This window comes from Phyllobates terribilis, unplaced genomic scaffold (assembly GCF_046119375.1).
Source record: "Phyllobates terribilis strain yellow unplaced genomic scaffold, ASM4611937v1 Scaffold_9__5_contigs__length_417890890, whole genome shotgun sequence".
Classification (NCBI taxonomy): Eukaryota; Metazoa; Chordata; class Amphibia; order Anura; family Dendrobatidae; genus Phyllobates; species Phyllobates terribilis.
The window spans coordinates 81,242,074-81,263,989 of record NW_027362769.1 but is presented as its reverse complement, the minus strand read 5'-3'; the positions used below and the strand labels follow the sequence as shown (position 1 = coordinate 81,263,989).

General features: G+C 45.7%; 1 protein-coding gene across 3 annotated transcripts in view; it reads right to left on the bottom strand.

Annotated features, from left to right (window-relative positions):
• Window positions 1–290: 290 nt before the first annotated feature.
• The window catches only part of LOC141160833 (uncharacterized), a 65,427-nt gene continuing 43,801 nt past the window's right edge, over window positions 291–21,916 (bottom strand). The window contains exons 1-6 of one of the 3 annotated variants that reach the window (XM_073645623.1): window positions 21,488–21,630; window positions 18,604–18,767; window positions 18,296–18,509; window positions 16,239–16,339; window positions 3,361–3,498; window positions 291–546 (exon numbers count right to left, since the gene is read on the bottom strand). In XM_073645623.1, coding sequence (XP_073501724.1) covers window positions 459–546; window positions 3,361–3,498; window positions 16,239–16,339; window positions 18,296–18,509; window positions 18,604–18,746 — 684 coding nt within the window. In that variant the 5' untranslated portion in view covers window positions 18,747–18,767; window positions 21,488–21,630 and the 3' untranslated portion in view covers window positions 291–458. Of the gene's footprint in view, window positions 547–3,360; window positions 3,499–16,238; window positions 16,340–18,295; window positions 18,510–18,603; window positions 18,768–21,487; window positions 21,631–21,916 lie in introns of those variants that run through there. The other 2 variants (XM_073645624.1, XM_073645622.1) reach the window with 2 other exon arrangements.

Below are 21,916 nucleotides of genomic sequence, written 5' to 3'. Positions count from 1 at the left end.
CTGCCAACTTATTAGTCATTTTAGCAATTTCTATTAAAGTACTATATGCTGGAAGTATATGTATCCGTGTGTCCAGTCCAGTAGGGTTCTACAGGAGGATACAGCATATGTGATTGAATTAGAAAGTGTTTCTCGCAGGCACATATCTCGGGCGTGATTGTTGCATATTTGCATAAAAATTATTTCAAAATTAAGTTAAAAAAGAGTAATTATTTACTTTTTACTTGGTATCACTGTTTGAAGGACAGATTCATTAACAGTTTAAAAAAATTATATTCTACAGAAAATGTTTAATTTTCAAACAAATAAATGCTAAATATATCTACTGTACCAATACCCTACTGTACCATGTTTCAAGAAAATAACAATCTCAGAATTACTTGGGTAGTGAAATATGAAAATAGCCTCTTCGGAGAGGAGGCGGACAAGAATTCTAGTGGATTTAACAGGTCTTCATGTTAATTCTTGCAAGCAAGGACACAGTAGTGTTTCATATGAATGTTCATTCGGACAGAATCAGTTTCTTCTCCTAGTATGTCTCGGAATCTGTAATGATAAGGTAAATTCAGCAACAACATAGAAATGTGGAAAATACTTTACAAGGACATGTGTGTTTAGTAAACTTCAGACTGTGATATGCTGTAAATCATTACAAAAAGCATCTTTATAAATGATTTGGCACATGTACATGAGCACATGCCGGGGTTTTAAGGGGGTGAGTGATTCCTAAGTATGATGGTGCCCATCACAAATGGCTAAATTCCCCTTCTTAACATAACATCCCTAATTTTCCTTTTTTTTTGTAAGTTGGGGGCCAATTTATTAAAACTGGCGTTGCATACACCAGTCTTAATAAATGGACTCACTGGAGTACGATGTGCCTAAGTCTTTAAAAACCGCAAGTCAAAATACAATTCGGATAATAAAGGTATATACTAATTTATCTCATCATTGTTTTTGAATAATAATAAAAATATAGTATAAAAATGGGAAGAAAAGAAACCACCATGGTGTTGAATAGGATAAATAGTACAAGTACAGAAGATTAAAATATATTACAAACTACTATTGACCTCCAGGTAACATTGTGTGCATACATAAGCACTAGGGTAGGAGACTATGAAGACTTGTGAGTAAAGCTTACAAATATAAATAACTGGCCTAATGCTCTATAACAGGGCAGGCATCAGCCAGTCAAATTCCGGGGCCCTGAGCAGACAGGGGGACCCACTCACCGTCGGGCACACTGCCGCGCTATGGGACGCTTGAGCGGTGCGGTGCCGCTGCCAGTGCACGCCCCCGCTTGCTCAGGACCACAACACAATACTTACCTCTCCCCGTGCCTCCGCAGCAGCTCCGGTCTCTTTCGCGGCGGCTGCACTGTGACGTCTCAGGTCAGAGGGCGCTGTGACGTCTTTACACCGCGCTCTCTCCTGAGCCGTCATAGGCAGCACAGATGCCGGCGCTTGTGAGGGGTCCGCAGCAGCGGCAGCAGGTGAGATGTGAGGTGAGTATTTGATAATTTTTTTTATATGTATGGAGGCAGGGCCGGCTCCAGGTTTTTGTGGGCCCTAGGCGAAAGAGTCTCAGTGGGCCCCTTTAACACATACCACGATTCATGATGCACAGATACCGCAGAGATATATACATATAGTACAATGCCGAAGATTTCACTTTTTACATTACATGAGTGATATCTATTGTAAATTCTACAATAGCTCAGAAACCGGCAAATTATCTCAATGCACAGTGCAGACAGGACAATATAGTCCTCCATACAGTATTATGGGCCCAATATATTGCTCCATGCAGAATACTGGTCCCCATATAACGCTCCATACAGGATACTGGTCCTCATATAACGCTCCATACAAGATACTGGTCCATATATAATGCCCCATGCAGGCTGTCACCCCCCCATATAATGCCCCTGCAGGATGTCACCTCTCCTCCCCATATAATGCCCCATGCAGGATGTCACCTCTCCCCATCCATATAATGACCCATGCAGGATGTCACCCCCCCATATAAGGCCCCATGCAGGATTTCACCTCTCCTCCCCATATAATGCCTAATGCAGGATATCACCTCCCATATAATGCCCCGTGCATGATGTCACCTCTCCCCCCATATAATGCCCCATGCAGGGTGTCACCTCTCCCCCCATATAATGCCCCATGTAGGATGTGACCTCTCCCACCATATAATGCCCTATGCAGGATGTCATCTCTCTCCCCCCATATAATGCCCCATGCAGGATTTCACCTCCCCCACATAATGCCCCATGCACATTCAGGATGTCACCTCTCTCCCCCCATATAATGCCCCATGCAGGATGTCACCCCCCTCCCATATAATGCCTCATGCAGGAGGTGACATCCTGCATGGGGCATTATATGGGGGGGGTGACATCCTACATGGGGCATTATATAGGGGGAGAGGTGACATACTGCTTGGGGCATTTTATGGGGGGGAGAGGTGACATCCTGCATGGGGCATTATATGGGGGGGAGAGGTGACATCCTGCATGGGGCATTATATGGGGGGAGAGGTGACATCCTGCATGGGGCACTATGTGGGAACCAGTATTCTGTATGGAGCATTATAAGGGGGCCAGTATCCTCTATAGAGAATTAAATGGGGGCAAGTATCCTGTATGGAACGTTATATGGGGACCGGTATTGCACATTGCATAGATTCATCTGTTGTTGGAGCAGATATCAGCTGAAAAGGTGCCAGGTGTTCGACACCCATCATTCTCATATTCGTGGCCTATTGCCCATTAATTCTCCATTAAAGGGGTTATCCAGGACTTTTGTATTTTTTATTCTTTCTGCACAAAGAACTTACAGGCTGATAGTTTATATTAAAGGGGCTATTTTATGTTTGTAAATGGGTAAAATTGTAAAAACAAGCTTCTTTGCAATTTACTTATTATTAAAATAAATCCTCTCTATTCTCAAAACCAAAGCAATTTTTAATTTTGCAGTTTACAGTTTATTTTCTAGGTTACTGAACGCCTTTGCAATGGCTGATTTCATAGAGAGCGCTCTTGTAAGCTGTTTGCTTTTCAGCTAAAAAATATGGTTTGAAGCTGGATGAATCATTGGATCTGGCCAGCTTCATTTCCTCTGGCCTCTGCTAGCAACATCAGAGAGACCGCAGCTCGGGCCAGCAGCTCAAACCATACAGCTAGTCAGAACTGTCAATCATCACGAGCATGACGCTCCCTTGCTAGCAGGAAACCAAGTGACGGGGGAGCAGTGCCCCCCAGCAGAAAAACATGAGACAAGTACTAAAAAAAATCTATGAAATGTAATAACCAAAATGATGATAAGAAATCATGTATTTATATTGTACCTTTTAGTAATATGTATTATAAACTGCTCTGCTCTTTTTGCGTCTTTTTCTTTCAATTGCTGAAACATATAACTTGACTGAGTAAATCCAATCATTTCTGGAATAGACAGTTGAACTTTGGCAGGTATATCTGTGATACTATAAAAGAAGAATGTGACATAATTTATCAGGCAAAGTCCAAAAAAATGCATATTTTATTCAATCAATCAATCTACTGTATTCAGCAAATGCAGAGAATGTGCACTTACGCAGATTAGATGCTGACAAATTCTGCTTTAGTTATTAAATGGACTAAATCATTAAAAAATGTATGTCATTTTAGTTTTACATTTTCATTGTGGATTCTGCTCCAAAATTCACTACGATTTACAGAAAAAAAGTGAAAACCCCATTCATAAATAGCAGAAAAATGTCTATATTATTATTAAAAAATGTCTATAAAATGTCTATTTTATCATTGTTTTTCCTTCCTGCAATGCAATGGGTAAAATATGTAAAATATCCAAATAGCAAAACACAAATTTAGTAACTTATTTCAAGTAAAATCTGCAGAGAAAATGAACTGTGGGGTCTAATTTCAGTCTGTCTCTTTTCTGCTTATGGCACTGGTGAGCACAAGATATAATAGTTAGTGATGAGCGAGCACTAAATTGCTCGGGTAGTCGTTGCTCGGGTTGATCAAATTGGAATACTTGGGTGCTCGACCCGAGCAACGAGCCCAATGTGAGTCTATGGGAAACTCAAGCATTTTTCTGGCGTCTCCCCCGGAGGTCTGCAGAGGGCCAAAAATTGGCCAAGTCGATGGGAACAGTGCTCAAATGACATGGGAAAAGCATGGGGAAGACCCCTGGAAGCATTTCTGACTTCCAGGTCACTGCTGTCAACAACATTGTCAGAGGAATAACGTCACTTTTACGGACTCACAATAAAACATATAAAAACAAAACCAAAATGGATTTTCCTGGGAAATATGTTAAGGAACATGCTTTCCAGGGTAATGACTTGTATATAAGGCAAAATAAATATACAAAAGCAAAAATGCTCCTCCACACCTTGGGCTATGTACACACGTAGCGTTTTTGATGCATTTTTGCATTGCTTTCAACCAAGACAAATGCATTCACTGGGAAATGTCATTTTAACATTTTACAACCTTATCTGGCCATGTGGTGTGTGACACATCATCAGACACATGCATACAGTGCTGAAAAGACATGGGAACAGCATGGGGAAGACCCCTGAAAGCATCTCTGATTCCCAGGTCACTGCCTAAAAGTGTGCTCATCATAAGTGATCCTTGTCCCGATGTCATCTCCGCCTTCCACAAGCATGGATCCTGCAACATTACCCGTGCCCTCCCCAGTTTATTTACTGGGAAGGACCGCCTAAGCACAAACACGTGAACAAGAGAATGTGGCCAGGGACAGTATGGAGCCAGTCCACAGCTTTTCGGTGAGTTGTATTTCACCACAGCCATATTTTTTAGCTTGGTGAAAGGACTGACTTTTGGGAAACCGTAACTACTCCAGCTGTCATTTCTCCCAGGAAGTCCTATAAAGCTGCTTGCACTTGGAATGTGGCTGTTTAGGCTCGTGGAGGAGGCAGCTTTTCACAACCTCATGCCGGCGGCGGCCGGGTGTCCATACTCGGTCCCCAGCCACCACTATTTCTCCCGGTGTCGTCTCCACCTTCCACAAGCACGGGTTCCACAACATTACCCGTGTCCTCCCCAGTGCACTCACTGGGAAGGACCAACTAACCACAAACATGTTGTCAAGTGAATGTGGCCAGGGACAGCATGGAGCCAGTCCACAAACATGTTGTCAAGTGAATGTGGCTCGGTGAAAGGACTGACTTTTGGGAAACCGTATCTACTCCAGCTGTCATTTCTCCCAGGAAGTCCTCTAAAGCTGCTTGCACTTGAAATGTGGCCTTACTCGGTCCTCAGCCGCCACTATTTCTCCCGGTATCATCTCCACCTTCCACAAGCAAGGGTCCCTGAACATTACTGCTGGTACTTTTCTGTGGGAATCTGCTTGCCTCCTACCAGCCTGTAATATTTCCAGTGATCTATGGTACGACTGTTAGGGGGAATGGTTGCAGACAACTTTATTTAATGGAACGCAACCGACCCCGGAAGACTGCTGCCGAACACTTCCCGGGTGGAAAGGCAAACGACAACCAAAAGATAAACCCTTCCGTGTTAACTACACACCGGACAGGGTATAGCGGTACGCTCCATCTCCGTTTACTGCACGGAGGAGAGAGTGACCAGCGACGCACCTAACAAATATCTTAGCCCTTTGTGTTAACGCACACGGAAGGGTAAGACGGTACGCACAATCTCCGAGAACCGCAGGGAGACGTGCGTCCGTGGGAACAGCAGTATCCCTGTCTTTGATACAGGCGCTACGCCATGGGGACTGGCGCTAAAGCGGTTCACACAATCTCCAAGAACCGCAGGGAGACGTGTGACCGGACTATGAGCAGTAGCCCTGTCTTCGGTACAGGCGCTACGCTATAGGAGACGGCACTAGCGTGCGGGTGATTCCCGCTGGGTAATCGAGCACTCAGCCGGCGTGCTACCGGACTGAGCAAACCCGCTCTATTTAGCTCACAGGCGGCTCGGGGTGCAAGGCGAACCCCCTGGTTAGAGCCAGTCAGCGAGGCGAAGCTACCTGCCTACTAAAGCTATGGCTCTTTGAGCCCGGCCTGCCTAGCTAAAGCTATGGCTCTTTGAGCCCGGCCTGCCTAACTAAAGCTATGGCTCTTTGAGCCCAGAGTAAGCGTGCACACCACAAACAGCTAGCCCAAACGATCTGAGCGCACCGCCATGTTTGTGGGCAGGCCTTTTAAAGACTAAGCCCTGCCCAGCGACGCGCTATTGGTGACGTTACCCGTGAACCAATCAGGGAGTGCAGATCACCGAGTCAGGTGGGTGCCAACCCACCAATCATGATCCGCCAGGTCACGGACATGCTCAGTGTGGCGAATCCTGGACTTAGACTCCACGAGCCCTGTCTCCCTCTGCAGCCTATGCTTAACACTGCTGGGCACAAATGCCTGGGAGACAATCTGCAGGGCTTGTGGAACAGCTAGGTGTTGGGACTGACAACAATGCTGAGCAGTATCAGCCCTGGCTGGCCTGGAATGGGAGACCACAGAAGGTCCTGGACCCATTTTGAATCCAGCCCCAGACCGATGCTTAACATGGTATTAGCACTGCCCACAGTACCTATAGCGAAGCCATCCCCAATTTCCTTCTCAGGAATTCTATTTGGTAGACTGAGTAGCTGACTGAATATATTAGTTTCTCATAAAGGAGCTGAAGATATGTGGCAGTAGGTGCAAGTTTCTCCAGCCTGTTAGATATCAAAGGGTGAATGGTAGCACATTGGCTCAGTGGTTAGCACTGAAGCCTTCCAGCGCTGGGATCCTGGGTTCAAATCCCAGCAAGGACAGCATGTGCAAGGATTTTGTATGTTCTCCCCGTGTTTGCGTGGGTTTCCACCTCAGTAAAAATGGAGCCATAGAGTGTCCGGGAACCTTCCCACACACTTTTCATAGCCAGGACTACTTCTCGGCAGGGTTGGACAGTCCCACCAAAGAATCCTCGGGTGGGCCTTGGCTTCTCCATCAGGAGAGTTCATGATAGCGCAAACTTTTCAGCAGCTATGGGGCTCTTGAGCGGGGGAGAAAGGTGAGCTCTCAGAATCAAATCCTCTGGTGGGCCCAATGTTATTCAGTTTGAAATTGCTTCTCAGTGGGAGTTGTATTTCGCCACAGCCATATTCTTTAGCTCAGTGAAAGGACTGGCATAGAGGGAAACCATATCTACTCCGGCTGTCATTTCTCCATCACCAGGCTCCGCCCATTGTCACACACGACCATGCCTGGCTGTATGTTCAGCGGTGAGAGCTACAGATCAGGCTGCTCTGTTACACCTTACAACAACTCTGCAGCGCTGGGTGGTTTGTCACCTAAGCATGTTATCTTCAGCACAGCCTGTTGCTGCTTGGCCAAGGCTGTCCTGCAGTGCTTTCAGCTTGTGACTGATGTGGTCATTTCGGAGATGGAGGCTGAACAGGAGGAGGAGGTGCTGAACAATGTGATTACATTGAGGTTACATTGGCGACTCTGAATTTTATACTAAAGAAAGATCCTAATCTTTTTTTTTTACGTTATTTTTTAAGACAAATGCACTCACCGGGAAATGTAATTTTAACATTTTACAACCTTATCTGGCGTGTGGTGTGTGACACATCATCAGACACATCCTATTTCATTTATGATGGAGGGACTCTGAAAGTCACAAAGCCTATTTTTATAGGGCCATCAGGCGGCCCTTACTATTCTTAAAGGGCCAGCAGTCGGCCCTCGCTATTGTTAGAGAGCCATCAGCTGGCTATGCTTTGCTGTTCCCATTATTAACGAGTGGGACGTCTATACTGTTATTGCGTATGCAGTAACTGCAAGGGCTGCCAAAAATTCGGATGCCACCCAATACCCCTTTGAAGAGACATAGAGGAGGGTATCAGTAAAAAAAATTTTTCCCATTATAAAGGAGTGGGTCTCCTATAGTGGTATAGTGGTAATGCCCATGCTGTGACTGCAAGGGCTGCCAAAATTTGGGAAAAACCCCACTAACAATTTAAAGTCACATAGAGCAGGGCCACAGTATTGACATATTCTCATTACAAAGGAGAGGGTCTCCCATACTGTTTGCCTATGCAGTGAAGCAATGACTGCCAAAAATCTGGAGGAACTCCAATGCCCCTTGCAAGAGACGTAGAGGTCAGAGAGCCTCCTAAAAACAATGTTCCCCTTATTACGAAGTAGGTCTCACATAGTGTTTGCCTATGCAGTGAATGCAAAAGCTGCCAAAAATTTGGAGGAACTCCAATGCCCCTTGCAAGACACGTAGAGGAGGTGATAATGTAAGATATGGTGGTGAATGATATGGTGATGGAGGATGAGCAGAAGGAGGAGGACCAGAGCAAATAGACAAAATCAGGAAGCATATATCCATGTGTAGGTGTGAAGAGGTGCATGGGAATAGACCTCCTAAAAAAAGACACTGAATTTGAGTTTATGTTACGCTGCTTTCATTCGGTGGTGTTGAAAAGTCTGGCCCAATCCAGCCCTTGTTCATATTTATAAGAGTCAGCCTGTCAGCATTTTCAGTTGACAGGCAGATGCGCTTACCAGTTATAATTCCACCGGTGGCACTAAAAACCCGCTCTGACAAAACGCTAGCGGCAGGGCAGGCCAGGACCTCCAAGGCGTAGAGAGACAGTTCATGCCACGTGTCCAGCTTGGATACCCAATAATTGTAAGGCACAGAGGAATCACAGAGGACATTGGTACGGTCGGCAAGGTACTCCCTCACCATCTTCTCAAACTTTGCACTCCTTGTGAGAGTACCCCACACTCAGGGCCTGTAAGATGGGAAGGTCTGAGAAAACTGTCCTAGAACTTTGACAGTGTTCCCCTGCCACTGCTGGATTGGAGTTGTGTCTCTCTCGCCTGTACTCCTTGTTTGTCCAACGAACTGTGACCTCTGCCGCCAGCGGCCCCACACGGGACTTCTGGTAGTGCCACATTGTAGTAGACCTGTCCGCCTCGGGAATAAGAGATAGAAAGCTCTCCTTGTAGCATGGGTCTATAAGTGGCACCTACCAGTAATGACTGTCACCCAAAATTTGGAGAACGCGAGGGTCACGGGAAAGGCAGCATAGCATAAACTCAGTCATGTGTGCCAGACTGCTAACAGGCAAGACATCCGTGTTCTCACCAAGAGGATGACTGACCATGCTCTCCTTCTCCTCCTCCTCCCTGTCCTCAGGCCATCCACGCTGAACAGACGGTATTACAGTTGTGCAGATAGTACCATCTATAGCGCATGAAACTAGCTCCTCCTCCTCCTCTTCCTCATTGTCTCCCAATCCACGTTGGGATGAGATGAGGCTGGACTGTGTGTAATCACCCTGTATGGTTCCTTGCTCCATCTCATCGTGCTCCACCTGCAATGCATCCTCTTTGATTGTGAGCAGAGAGCGTTTCAGAAGACAGAGAAGTGGGATGGTGACGCTAATTATGGCGCAATCGCCGCTCACCATCTTGGTGGAGTCCTCAAAGTTTTGGAGGATGGTACATATGTCTGACATCCATGTCCACTCCTGAGGTCTTATGTGTGGAGTCTGAACTGAATGCCGACGGCCATGTTGATGCTGGTACTCAACAACTGCCCTCTTCTGCTCACAAATCCTTCCCAACATCTGCAATGTAGAGTTCCAATGCGTGGGGACATCACACACCAGTCGGTGAGCCGGAAGCTGCAAATGCTGCTGAAACACGGCAAGGGCGGCGGAAGCTGTAGGTGACTTTCTAAAATGGGCACACAGGCAGCCTACTTTGACAAGCAGATCCGGCAGCTCCAGGTAGGTTTTGAGATATCGCTGAACCATGAGGTTAAGCACATGGGCCAGGCATGGTACGTGTGTAAGCTCGCCTTGCCTCAGAGCCGCCACCAGGTTCCAGCCATTGTCACACATGACCATGCCTGGCTATAGGTTCAGCAGTGTCAGGCACATATCTGCCTGCTCTTTCAGAGCTGTCCACAACTCTTTAGCGTTGTGTGGTTTGTCACCAAAGCATATTAGCTTCAACACAGCCTGTTGAAGCTTGGCCGAGGCAGTGCTGCAGTGCTTCCAACTTGTGACTAATGTGGTCATTTCGGAGATGGATACTGAAGAGGAGGAGGTGCAGGAGCTGTAGAATGTGGGGGCAACCCTGATTGACCCAGCACCCGCAATCCTCGGTGTCGGGGGGGACGTGTTCTGTCCCAAGGTCCGACTGGGTCCCGGTTTCCACTATGTTAGCCCTGTGTGCCATCAGCGAGATGTACCGTCCCTGCCCACAAGCACTTGTCCACGTGTCCGTGGATAGGTGGACTTTCCCAGAAACTGCATTGTTGAGGGCACGACTAATGTTGTGGGACACGTGCTCGTGTAATGCGGGGGTTGGAACAATGGGAGAAATAGTGGCGGCTGGGGACCGACTTCTGAGGGTCGGCCGCTGCCATGAGGTTGCGGAAAGCTTCGGTCTCCACGAGCCTAAAAGGCAACATTTCGAGCGCAAGCAGTCACAAAATGTGTGAATTTAGTAGTGAGGCCTGGTGGGCATTGGCTGCTTTGCTGCCATGTGCCTGATCATGCTGGTGGTGGTCAGGCTGGTAGTTTTGCTGCCCCTGGTGATGCTGGCCTCGCAGGTGGTGCAAATGGCCTTTTTGGGGTTATCGGCTGAGTTTTTAAGACTCGGGAAGACCTACCAGTTGTATTGGCAACTTCCATCGTGTTGCTGTTACGGGGAGCGGTTGCCCGCTTTCTGTCTGCGGCCACCACACTGCTTCTTCCTGCCTGTTGTGGTGCTACACCTCCCTCCCCCTGTGTGCTGCTGTCCTCGCTCTGTATGTCCTCCCGGCCAGGTTGGGTCAGTTACTATATCATCCACCAGTATCATCCAGTACTGAGACTTGACCGTGTGGAAGACAGGTTGGTGGGGGTGGTGGCTAAGTGACTGGAAGCATTATCTGCTATCCAAGCAATAACCTTTTCACACTGCTCTGTGTTCAATAGTGGTTTTCTGTGGTCCCCTATTAATTGGGACAGGAAGGTCGAGAAAGAAGATGTGGGCGTTTGTTGTGGCACAATTTCAGCTAGTCAACGGCCTCGGCCTCATCCTCTGCATGCACCATCATCACCATCACATCCACTTCCCCATCCTTTGCCATGTGCCTTGCCCATTTTAAATGGAGGACAATATTTTCCACGTTCAGTACAAGTGGCTGGATTTAAACTGCAGTGATATGTGATATGTGTGATGGAAAACCACAGTTTTAAATAGCTGGCCTGTAGGTAACTATTTTTAACAGCGACCTCGTGTCAATAACTTCACTGACATACTGCAACAAAATTTCAATGGAGGCCAGAAATGGCAAAGTTTTCAGCGCAATAATATGTGATCCGTGTGACGGACAAACCACAGTTTTAAATAGATGGCCTGTAGGTAACTATTTTAACAGCAACCTCGTGGCAATTACTTTGCTGACAGACTGCAACAAAATTTCAATGGAGGCCAGAAATGGCAGAATTTTCAGCGCACTTATATGTGATCCATGTGACGGACAAACCACAGTTTTAAATAGCTGGCCTGTAGGTAACTATTTTTAACAGTGACCTCATGTCAATAACTTTGCTGACACACTGCAACAAAATTTCAATGAAGGCCAGAAATGGCAGAATTTTTAGTGCAATTATATGTGATTAGTGTTGAGCGAGCATTCTCGACACTGCTCGTTACTCGCCCGAGCATCTTACTACTCAGGATGTTCGGCGAGCATCGAGCATTTCCGGGTTACTCGGGCGGGAGCTTGGGTCTCCGCCCTGCACGTTTGGCGCTCTTTACAGAGCCAATGAACATGCAGGGATTGCCAGCCAGTCACTGTAATGCCACAGCCATGTTGTTTGTGGGCATTACAGTGATTGGCTGGCCGCACAGCGTCACCTCAAGTATTTAAAACCGGGCGCCGCCATCTTGGACACAGTCGCTTCGGATCAGACAGTGTAGGGTCAGTGCTGCAGAGTTAGGGAGAGATTTATGCTGCAAAATAGTTAGTGTAGGGTCTCTAAAGCCTGCCAAATGTAATATCCATCCCAGATATCAGGCAGGCAGGCAAGCTGTATAGGAGACGCAGTGGTTATACCAACAAACACTGCATTGCAGTCCTGTGTGCTCCTGCTGGTCAAATTTCTAGACTTAGACTAAATCCTGTTTTTTCTTTTCCTCAGTCAGACTGTACAAATATCCATCTTATTAACCTTTTGGTATCCCCCCCCCCAAAAAAAAAAAAAAAAATTGAGTGTGTCTGTGAGTGTTCAGACACAAATATATCTGTTTAAAAGAGTCTGGTGTAGGCCAGAGAACTAGAACTGTGGTTTTCCTCTTCCACCGTTCAAATCTGGGTGTTATCAACCTGCTTGCCTTTCTTCCATGAAAAAAAACAGTTTGAGTGTGTCGCTGACTGTTCAGACACCAATATATCTATTTTAACAAGTCTGGTATACAGCAGGAAATTATAACTGTGGTTTTGCAGTTCCACAGTTCAAATCTCTGTATTATCCACTTGTTTGTGTTTTTTGCATAAAAAAAAACATTTTCAGTGTCTCGCTGACTGTTCAGACCCCAATATATCTGTTTAAAAGAGTCTGGTGTAGGTCAGAGAACTAGAACTGTGGTTTTTCTCTTCCACGGTTCTAATCTTTTTATTACCCTTTCGCCATTGATAGTGCGAGTGTAAGCTATTTTACATTTACAATGGGCAAGGTGCATGGCAAGGGACATGGAACTGGACGTTCTGGTGATGGTGTGTGCAGAGGATGGGGCTGTGGCCAAGGTGAAAATGTGCCACAACCAACAGCCACATCTTCTTGCTCCCAGTTCTTGACCGAATTACTAGGGAAGCACACAACAACAAGACCACTATTGCGAACTGATCCGTGTGAACAGGCTATTAATTGGATAGCAGATAATACTTCCAGTTACCTGGGCACCACCACCTCCGGTCTGTCTTCCACACGGTCAAGTGTTGGTAGCCGTGAGTCTCGACCGCATACTCCTCCTCACCCTGATGCTCTTTCCTCCCACCATGCCGAGTGTCGTCAGACAGCAACTGATCCCACAGTGGTGGAAGAGGAGATCCCATGTAGCCACGGCCACAGGAATTTGTCACAAAATGTGGACGATGACGATACACAATTGCCACGAAGTGAGGAGGAGGACTGTGATGCGCAAGTGGAAGAGGAGGAGGAGGTGGATGATCTAGTAACTGACCCAACGTGGCAGCAGGACACGCAGAGCGAGGCCAGCAGCACAAAGGGGGAGGGAGGCAGAGTACCCCAACAGGCAGGAAGAAGCAATGTATTGGCCACAGACAGAAGGCGGGCAACCTTTCCCTGTAACACCAACACGAGGGACATTGCCAGTACAACCGGTAGGTCTTCCAGAGTCTGGAATTTTTTTAAAGACTCTGCTGATAACCCCAAAAAGGCCATTTGTACCACCTGCCATGCCAACATCAGCAAGGGGTGACAAAACTACCAGCCTGACCATGACCAGCATGATCAAGTATTGCAGCCTGGGGGTGGGTGGGTGGCATGCTGCACACTTATGTTTGCATTCCAAGAAAACAAAGCAGATGCTAACTTCTATCATCATCATCATGCTCCTCACCTTGGCACTCTCAACTCCCCTGATGGAGAAGCCAGGGCCCACCGGAGGAGTCTGGTTGTCTGGTGGGCTCGGACAATGCTGCCCTAAAGCAGGCCAGGCTAAGAAAAGTGTGGGGAAGGTTACCTGGACAAATAGGGGCGGCTGGGGACCGAGTATGGACACCCGGCCGCCCCCTGGTGGCTGGGGACCGAGTGTGGACACCCGGCCGCGGGGCGGCTGGGGACAGAGTATGGACACTCGGCCGCCCCCTGGCAGCTGGGGACCAAGCGTGGACACCTGGCCGCCGGGTGGATGGGGACTGAGTATGGATACCTCGCTGTGGAAGCAGCCATGAAGTAGTGGCCAGCTTCGACCTCCTCCAAATTAAAAGGCCCCATTTCAAGTGCAAGCAAGCTAGCAGTATGGTATTGCAGCCTGGGGGTGGGTGGGTGGCAGGCTGCACACTTACGCTTGCATTCCAAGAAAACAAAGCAGATGCTAACTTCTATCATCATCATGCTCCTCACCTTGGCACTCTCAACTCCCCTGATGGAGAAGCCAGGGCCCACCGGAGGAGTCTGCTTGTCTGGTGGGCTCGGCCAATGCTGCCCTAAAGCAGGCCAGGCTAAGAAAAGTGTGGGGAAGGTTAGCGGGACAAATAGGGGCGGCTGGGGACCGAGTATGGACACCCGGCCGCCCCCTGGCAGCTGGGGACCAAGCGTGGACACCCGGCCGCGGGGCGGCTGGGGACTGAGTATGGATTCCAGGCCACCGACGCAGCCATGACGTGGTGGCCAGATTCCGCCTTCCCATGCCTAAAAGGCCCAAGTGAAAGCAAGCAAGCAGTATGGTATCGCAGCCTGCGGGTGGGTGGGTGGCAGGCTGCATACTTGCGCTTGCATTGCAAGGAATGGGGGAGGTACAATTGAACACTGACCTGGGACAAGGACTTGCACAGGGATAGTTGCAAGTCTGCATCTTCTGATGCGGCAAGGATCACTTCTGATAGGCACACTTTTAGGCAGTGACCTGGGTGTCAGAGATGCTTCCCCATGCTGTTCCCATGTCTTTTCAGCACTGTATGCATGTGTCACACAGCACATGGCCAGATAAGGTTGTAAAATGTTAAAATGACATTTCCCGGTGAATACAATTGTCACGGTTGAAAGCAATACAAAAGTGCAAAAATGATAAAAAATGCTACTTTTGAGCATAGCCCAAGGTGTGGAGGAGTATTTTTGTTTTTGGTTATTTATTTTACCTTATACACAAGTCTTCTTTACCCTGGAAAGGATGTTCCTTAACATATTTCACAGGAAAGCACTTTCAGTTTCGTTTTTCAACGTATTATTGTGAGCCCGTAAAAGTGGCTTAATACCTCTGACCACGTTGTTGACAGCAGTGACCTGGGGGTCAGAAATGCTTCATGGGGTGATCCCCATGCTGTCCCCATGTCATTTGCGCACTGTCACTATCGTTTTGGACACTTTTTAGGCTTTCTACAGACTGCCGGGGGTGCCGCCGCAAAAATGCTCGGATCTCCCATAGGCTCGTTGCTAGGGTCGAGCACCCGAGTATCACGGTGAGCTCGGCCCGAGCTTCGAGCACCCGAGCATTTTAGTGCTCGCTCAACACTATATGTGATCCATGTGACGGACAAACCACAGTTTTAATAGCTGGCCTTTAGTTAACTATTTTTAACAGCGACCTCGTGTCAATAACTTTGCTGACACACTGCAACAAAATTTCTATGGAGGCCAGAAATGGCAGAATTTTCAGCACACTTATATGTGATCTGTGTGACGGACAAACCATAGTTTTAAATAGCTGGCCTGTAGGTAATGTGGCGCTCCTGAGGGTTCAGTCGCCACAGAGGTACTGCACCTCACCCAGAGGTGTGGTGTCTACCTTCTCTCAGGTAAGATGGGAGTGCTGCACGGAACCCCAAAACACCTGCATCCAACACTACACTGCTCCAGGCCGCCTGGAGGGGCAAGAAGCAATGTATGTTTCTGCTGAGCCCTGACCATGGCTGGAGTGGGGGAACCCAAAGGTAGGGGGAGCCAGTAGTGGGTGTGGGTGGAGGAAGTAGTTAGAGGGAGCACTTTAGTAGGAGTATAAATAGGGAAGCCATCTTATAGTGGCAGGATCAGAGTCAGGGAGCAGTTCGGAAGAACAGCTCGGGACAGTTCAGAAGAACAGTCCGGGAGCAGAGTCTCATTAGGAGATCTGCTCCACAGTTAGGGCCAGATCAGAAGGCCCCAGAGGGGAGCAGGGAGTAGGCTCTGTTCTACAGAAAGGATCCCAGGGGGTACGGCGTGTGCAGGACGACACCCGTACGCCCTGCAGAGCAGGAGGGAGAAGGACCAGAGTAAAGATGGTTAAAGTAGGAACACAAGGTATTCTCTTGTCCATAGATGTAAAAAAAAGTTCACGAAATTAACAATATGATTTGAAACAATATTAAATTAAATAAGATAAATCTAGAATGAAAAAATACTAAATCTGAAGGGATTAGTATTTTGGTAAATCTATAAAAAGTGTTGTTTTTTTTACAAACATGTATTGTGCATCTATAGAAAAGTGGACATAAAAAAGTAAAAACTTACCGTTGCTTGTCTTTTAGTGGAATGGCCTCATATAAATTTTGGTACCGACAAAGCATGTCATCTGTCGAGTTATCAACGTGCTGGAACAATGTATCCCAGACCTGCAAATATTTTAAAAAAACTGTTAGCAAAAAAAAAATGTTACTGATGTCTTTAACATGGATGAGCTGTCCACAATCCTTTATGGGGCCAGAACTTTGAAAACATAATAAGCCCCCAATAAAAGAGGCTTTTAAGGCTATTGTACAGGTCAACCCACCTTGGATCTAATCACATGCTACTTAAGTCTATTTCTAATTATGTTATTCACAAATTACCTATTAGACCTTACTTACTGTATAAAAGTTTTAGTCTGTGCTTTGATGACAAAATTGCAATTGAAAGTGGCACTGCACATGAACTGTATGGATGAATGGTGGACCCAGAGTATAATTTTTTCAGGTGTTATATTTGAATACATCAGTGTAAGAAAATTACTCCACACCTAAATCACTGTAAGAACAAAGACCCATCCAACATTAGAGGTTGTTACACAGTATTTTAGAGAAAGAATTACAATATTTTAACTAAATATCACTACAAGAGGCAGTGAATGATAACAGGAGATTTATATTATATAGGGTGATTCACTCGTTACTTTACCTGTAAAAATTGCCGTGACTTCTGAAAGAGACGATGTATCGTACTGAAATTTGGACTGTACATACTTTAGTTCATGAGAAACTGATGTTTTTAAGCAGGTGTTGAAAATAAGCACCGTTTGCATCCAAGCACGCCTGTCTGTGCCTTTACATATTGCTGAATTTATTCCGCAGGACATCTGGGGTCATAGCCTGAGTTTCTCGCTGTGTGTTCTCTCAGAGTGTCTGTAATGTTTGTGGCTTGTTACTGTACACCCGACCTTTCAAATGGCCACAAAGGAAAAAAACAGTGGTGTTAAATTAGGCCATCTTGATGGTCAGTCTCTTACTTTGTTATCAATGATGGCTTCAATACACGGTTTGGACGGTGGATTTTGACCTCGAAACTTCTTTAGAAACTCACATTGGCATCTCTTTAAGGATTCTATTTTCCAATAAGATTTCACAATGAAAACATACTCCTCCAAACTGCATCTGTACATTGTTAACAAATGATGAATCAATTTGCCAGGAGAGATACGCAAGCACCACATATAAACTACCAATGAGCAAAAAAGCGTGGAGCAAGTCTATCTCATAGTGGAGACAACCGGTGGGGCAAAAAGTTGACGAGACCACTCTGCGCGAGGATGTTTCTTGTCACTGTCACTGAGGTTCATTTCACTCTACTTCTCATGAACCAAAGTATGTACAGTCCTTATGTCAGTACAGTCAACGGACTCTTTTAGAAGTTACAGCAATTTTTTCCAGTAATGTAGAGAGTGAATCACCCTGTACTATACTAGTTTCAGTAAATGTAGAAAAACAGGGATCCGGCACTGTTTCCATACACATTATGTGCATTAAAAAGAAATGAAAAAAATTGTCAAGATTCAGCAGCTAATAACCAGTCTCGATGGTGCTCACCAGGAAAAAGTCAATTTCATATTGTAGGTAGAAAAATGGGGAACTCACCACTGCACATTAAAATAAGCTTTATTTGCGGTTCCAAACAGAGTTTGAGGAGACAAAGTGACTGGCAGTCGTTTTGTGTGTTTATCACGCTTCTTCTGAGTCAAATGCAAAATGGCTGTTAGCCAATTTGTCTCCAAAATTTGGTACTGCAAATAAAGTTTATTTTTATTGGTGACTGCCTTATTTTTATCCTTACAATTAGTATGGATTCTCCCTACATTGTATGCAATCTACGTCAGTAAAGATTGGAGATGAGAGAATTTATTTGAGTAGATTTGAATTCTACTCAAATATACCAAAAATCCGCATTTTTGAGAATACAGATTACTGTTAATTTGCTTTGCGTGGATTTCACTAAATGACGACTTCTGCCTGTGTCAAGAGGCTACTAAATGACCATCGATGGGTAAATATGGTTGTTTCTTGCTGCAAGTTAAGTGGTGTAAACCCATCTTAAATTACCTCTGGCATTACTGCATTCAGGTCATCAGACAAATTCTTGTATTCAAACTCAGTGACTGGTTCAAAAGCATGGACAGCCAAGCATCCTCTTGTGTTCAATACCCGAATTGTTTCGTTAAGAAACTTGTCTAATTTGAACCAATGAGCGGCAACTGCAACATGCACCAAATCCACAGTATCATTCTTCACAGGTAATTTCTCAGCAGGAGAGACTCTACAGACAGAGGACAGACGATTGCCAGTGCCATTTATGCCATCTAATCTTCTCATTATACAAGCATAATTTAAAAATTCAGTTTAGTACTCACATGTATGAAACATTTTTTGCCAAGGTCATTTGTTTAGCCACAGATATTTGAGATTCACTGATGTCTAGTCCCAGGACCTTTTTGAAGTGGGAAGCTAGAGGTAAAGTGTAACGTCCCGTCCCACAGGCAACATCCACCGCCATCTCAAGGGGCCGCCCATTTGTCTTTAGAGAAGAGTAGAGTACATTTAGTAAAGTTAAATGTTTATTACACTTACATAGAGCTGGTGAAATAAGTATTGTACATGTCACCAATTTGCTATGTAAATATATTTCTGAATTTTCTAATAACATAACATGTTCACCAGATGTTGGTAACAACCCATCCAATCCGCACAGGAAAAGAAATCAAACCATAGATGTCAGATGTCCATACATTAGGTATAATAATGCGAAATGACAGAGGGAAAAAGTACCTCATATGATGACACAGCCTAAACCTGGCCTGGTACAGGGGTGAATTATTCTAACCTATGCCAGATTTATTATTCCTTTGTTCAGTAGGGCCAGGGACATGAGCCATTGTTTCATGTGAGTCTGTCGGTTGGCTCTTGTAATGTTAATTTATGGAATGCCTGCCGATTACATCTTGCATCAGCCTCCTGCATACTAGTCTGCACAACTTGGATGATAACTATGAAGGCTAATTGAACAATTGATCAATAAGAGATTACCTCCCCCCACATCCCCACAATCCTGTGGGAGAATGCCTTGAATGAGAGCTGTGGAATATAAAAAGGGGCCTGCCTCTGTCTCCAGAGAGACTGTACATGACATCAGCCCAGGGAACCATGGCTCCAGTAGGTGGAATACAGATCTGCTCATCAATGAAACCCACGAAGATGCTTGGATAACCCAGGTTGGGACAATCATGTCAACTGGCTACATACCTCACTGTGCTCGGTCAGCTTCCTAAGCTTGCCGCTACCTCCTCTCTGTGGGTGTCCGCCAAAAGCGGAGTGCTACTGGTTGGGGGAGTTGGCCCTGGATGCCTCGAAGTCGCAGAGGTTCTAATCCTTGGTGAGCCAGGGGAAGGGTGAGACTCTGTTATTTGCACATCTTGTGTACTTGCTGGAACTGTACTATATGTTGTTGCTGGCTGTAGCTGGATTCATACGATACAATCGTTTTATCCTTCATCTGGAGAAGCATAGGCTATGACTGCAGAATATACCGGCGGAATATACAAAAGCTGTGGGCCAACCAAAAGTTAGGAGACAGTGGATATTGCCTGGTACGTGGGCAGTGGAGTCTTGTGGACTGGGGGCATCTCATTGTATCCATCTACACGGAGTTGCTGTAAGACTGTGAGACGAAAGAAATAAAAATAATTGCATTGTTAACCTGCCTTGGTGATTAATACAACCCACAACCTCAGATCATTATGGAGATGGGATAGTCACCATCCCTATCCCCAAAAAAAAGGTATCCCCAATGGTCAATACCTGAGGCTAAGATGAAATTGCTCAGGTATGGAAGATTTCAAGAGAAAAGCGGATGGTCTACGCTTGAGATTCCGTGACAGGGGATGCCCTGACTGGGTGTTGAGGGAAGCTTTTCATCATGCTGTAACTGTAAGCCGGGACAGAGAGGGATTACTGGTACCGAAAAGTAAAAAGAATGAGGATAACAACTTGGTCTGCCTTATCTGTACACTTGATAATGGGGCATCAGCCCTTATAGAGATCCTCATGAAACATTGGAGTATACTAAGAATGGATGATGACATCAAGTATATCATTAGCATGTTCCCCCCAGATAACGTACCGTAAAAGCAGATCGGTGGGGGATAGACTGGTACAGAGTCACTTTTCTCCCCCATCGACCAGTAAAAACTGGTTACCAGCAAAACCAATGGGATCTTTTAAGTGTGGGAATTGTGTATCATGTGAACATGTTCTAGTAGGAAAACAGTTCTGCAATAACGTTATGGGCGAAACATTTGAAATAAAAGCTTTCATTAATTGTAAGACTCAAGGAGTGATTTACAAGGCCAGTTGTTGTTGTGGAAAAAGCTATGTTGGTAAGACAAATAGGGAGTTTAGGAGGAGAGTGAGGGAACGCATAGGAAACATTCGTAACAATAGAGATACCCCACTGGCGAAGCACATCAATGAATTACATAGAGGTAATCACAAAGCTATTAAATTCATGGGTATTGACAAGGTGAAACCACCTGTAAGGGGGGGGTAATTTTGATAAAATTATTCTTCAAAGGGAGTTACGGTGGATTTTCCAGCTGGACACCTATCAACCTAATGATCTCAAAGAACAATCAATTGAACTTTTGTTGTTTAATTTAGTATCTAGTCTAGCCTGGTCTGGTCTTCTATTCTTTTCATTTCCTAAACAAACCCCCCTTCCTTTCCCCCTTCCATCACCCCTCTGCATTGTTCCTCATGCTCCATGTTTTAATTACTCCTCCCACTCTCCTCCTACTCCACACATATACATAAAAAGAAAATGAAAATTTTTCTTAGTGTCGTGCTGCTGTATTGAGCCTGCATAAAGGCATATTCGACAATGTTTATTTACTTAAGACAATCTGGGACCAAGATTGCAGTGGTTTCGGCCAAAATTGATTTGGTTTGTTTACAGTAAACCCTCTTTTATATCCAATGTTGAATCAGGTTTTTTTTCCGCATACTGTTGCTATTCTACTATTCCCCCTTTACGGCCGTTAATAGTATGTAGCTATATACTCTGCAACATACATAACTTGTGTCCCCAGTAAACTTTTAACTTTAAGTCTGTCCATTTTTGGCCTTTACTATATTCGGGTTTTAAATTGTTCTATTATCTGTAACTACTGTACATTACAATACTAGAATCATGTCTTTGATCTAGGAGACATTGGTGCAATGTCACTCTGTGCGGGTTCTTACACTATCCGGTGGTTCTAATGGCCGCCTGGAGTGATAGAAAAAGACTAGATTGCATGGTGTTAACGTATGAGACGCGGCTCTACGCTGCGGTCTAATAAGGCCGCATTAGAGTACCGGGCATGATGTGTTCGATCACGTGGGATGGTAACATGTGATACGGCCATGTGACGCGACCGGAAATGACGCGGCCATACGCCGCGATCGCATATAAAGTTGCCTGATGGCACAGCCGGAAGTCACACGGTCGCCCTTGGATACCGAGCATTATGCGATCATATGGCATGGCCGGATATGACGAGGCCAAATATGTGACCGCGATACATTTGGGCCTAGGATAGGGCGGCACTTGATGCAGCCTGGCATATTCTGTACATACACAGTGGCCAGAAGTGAGGTGATTATAATGCATGGCTCGGAAGTAAGAGTCCG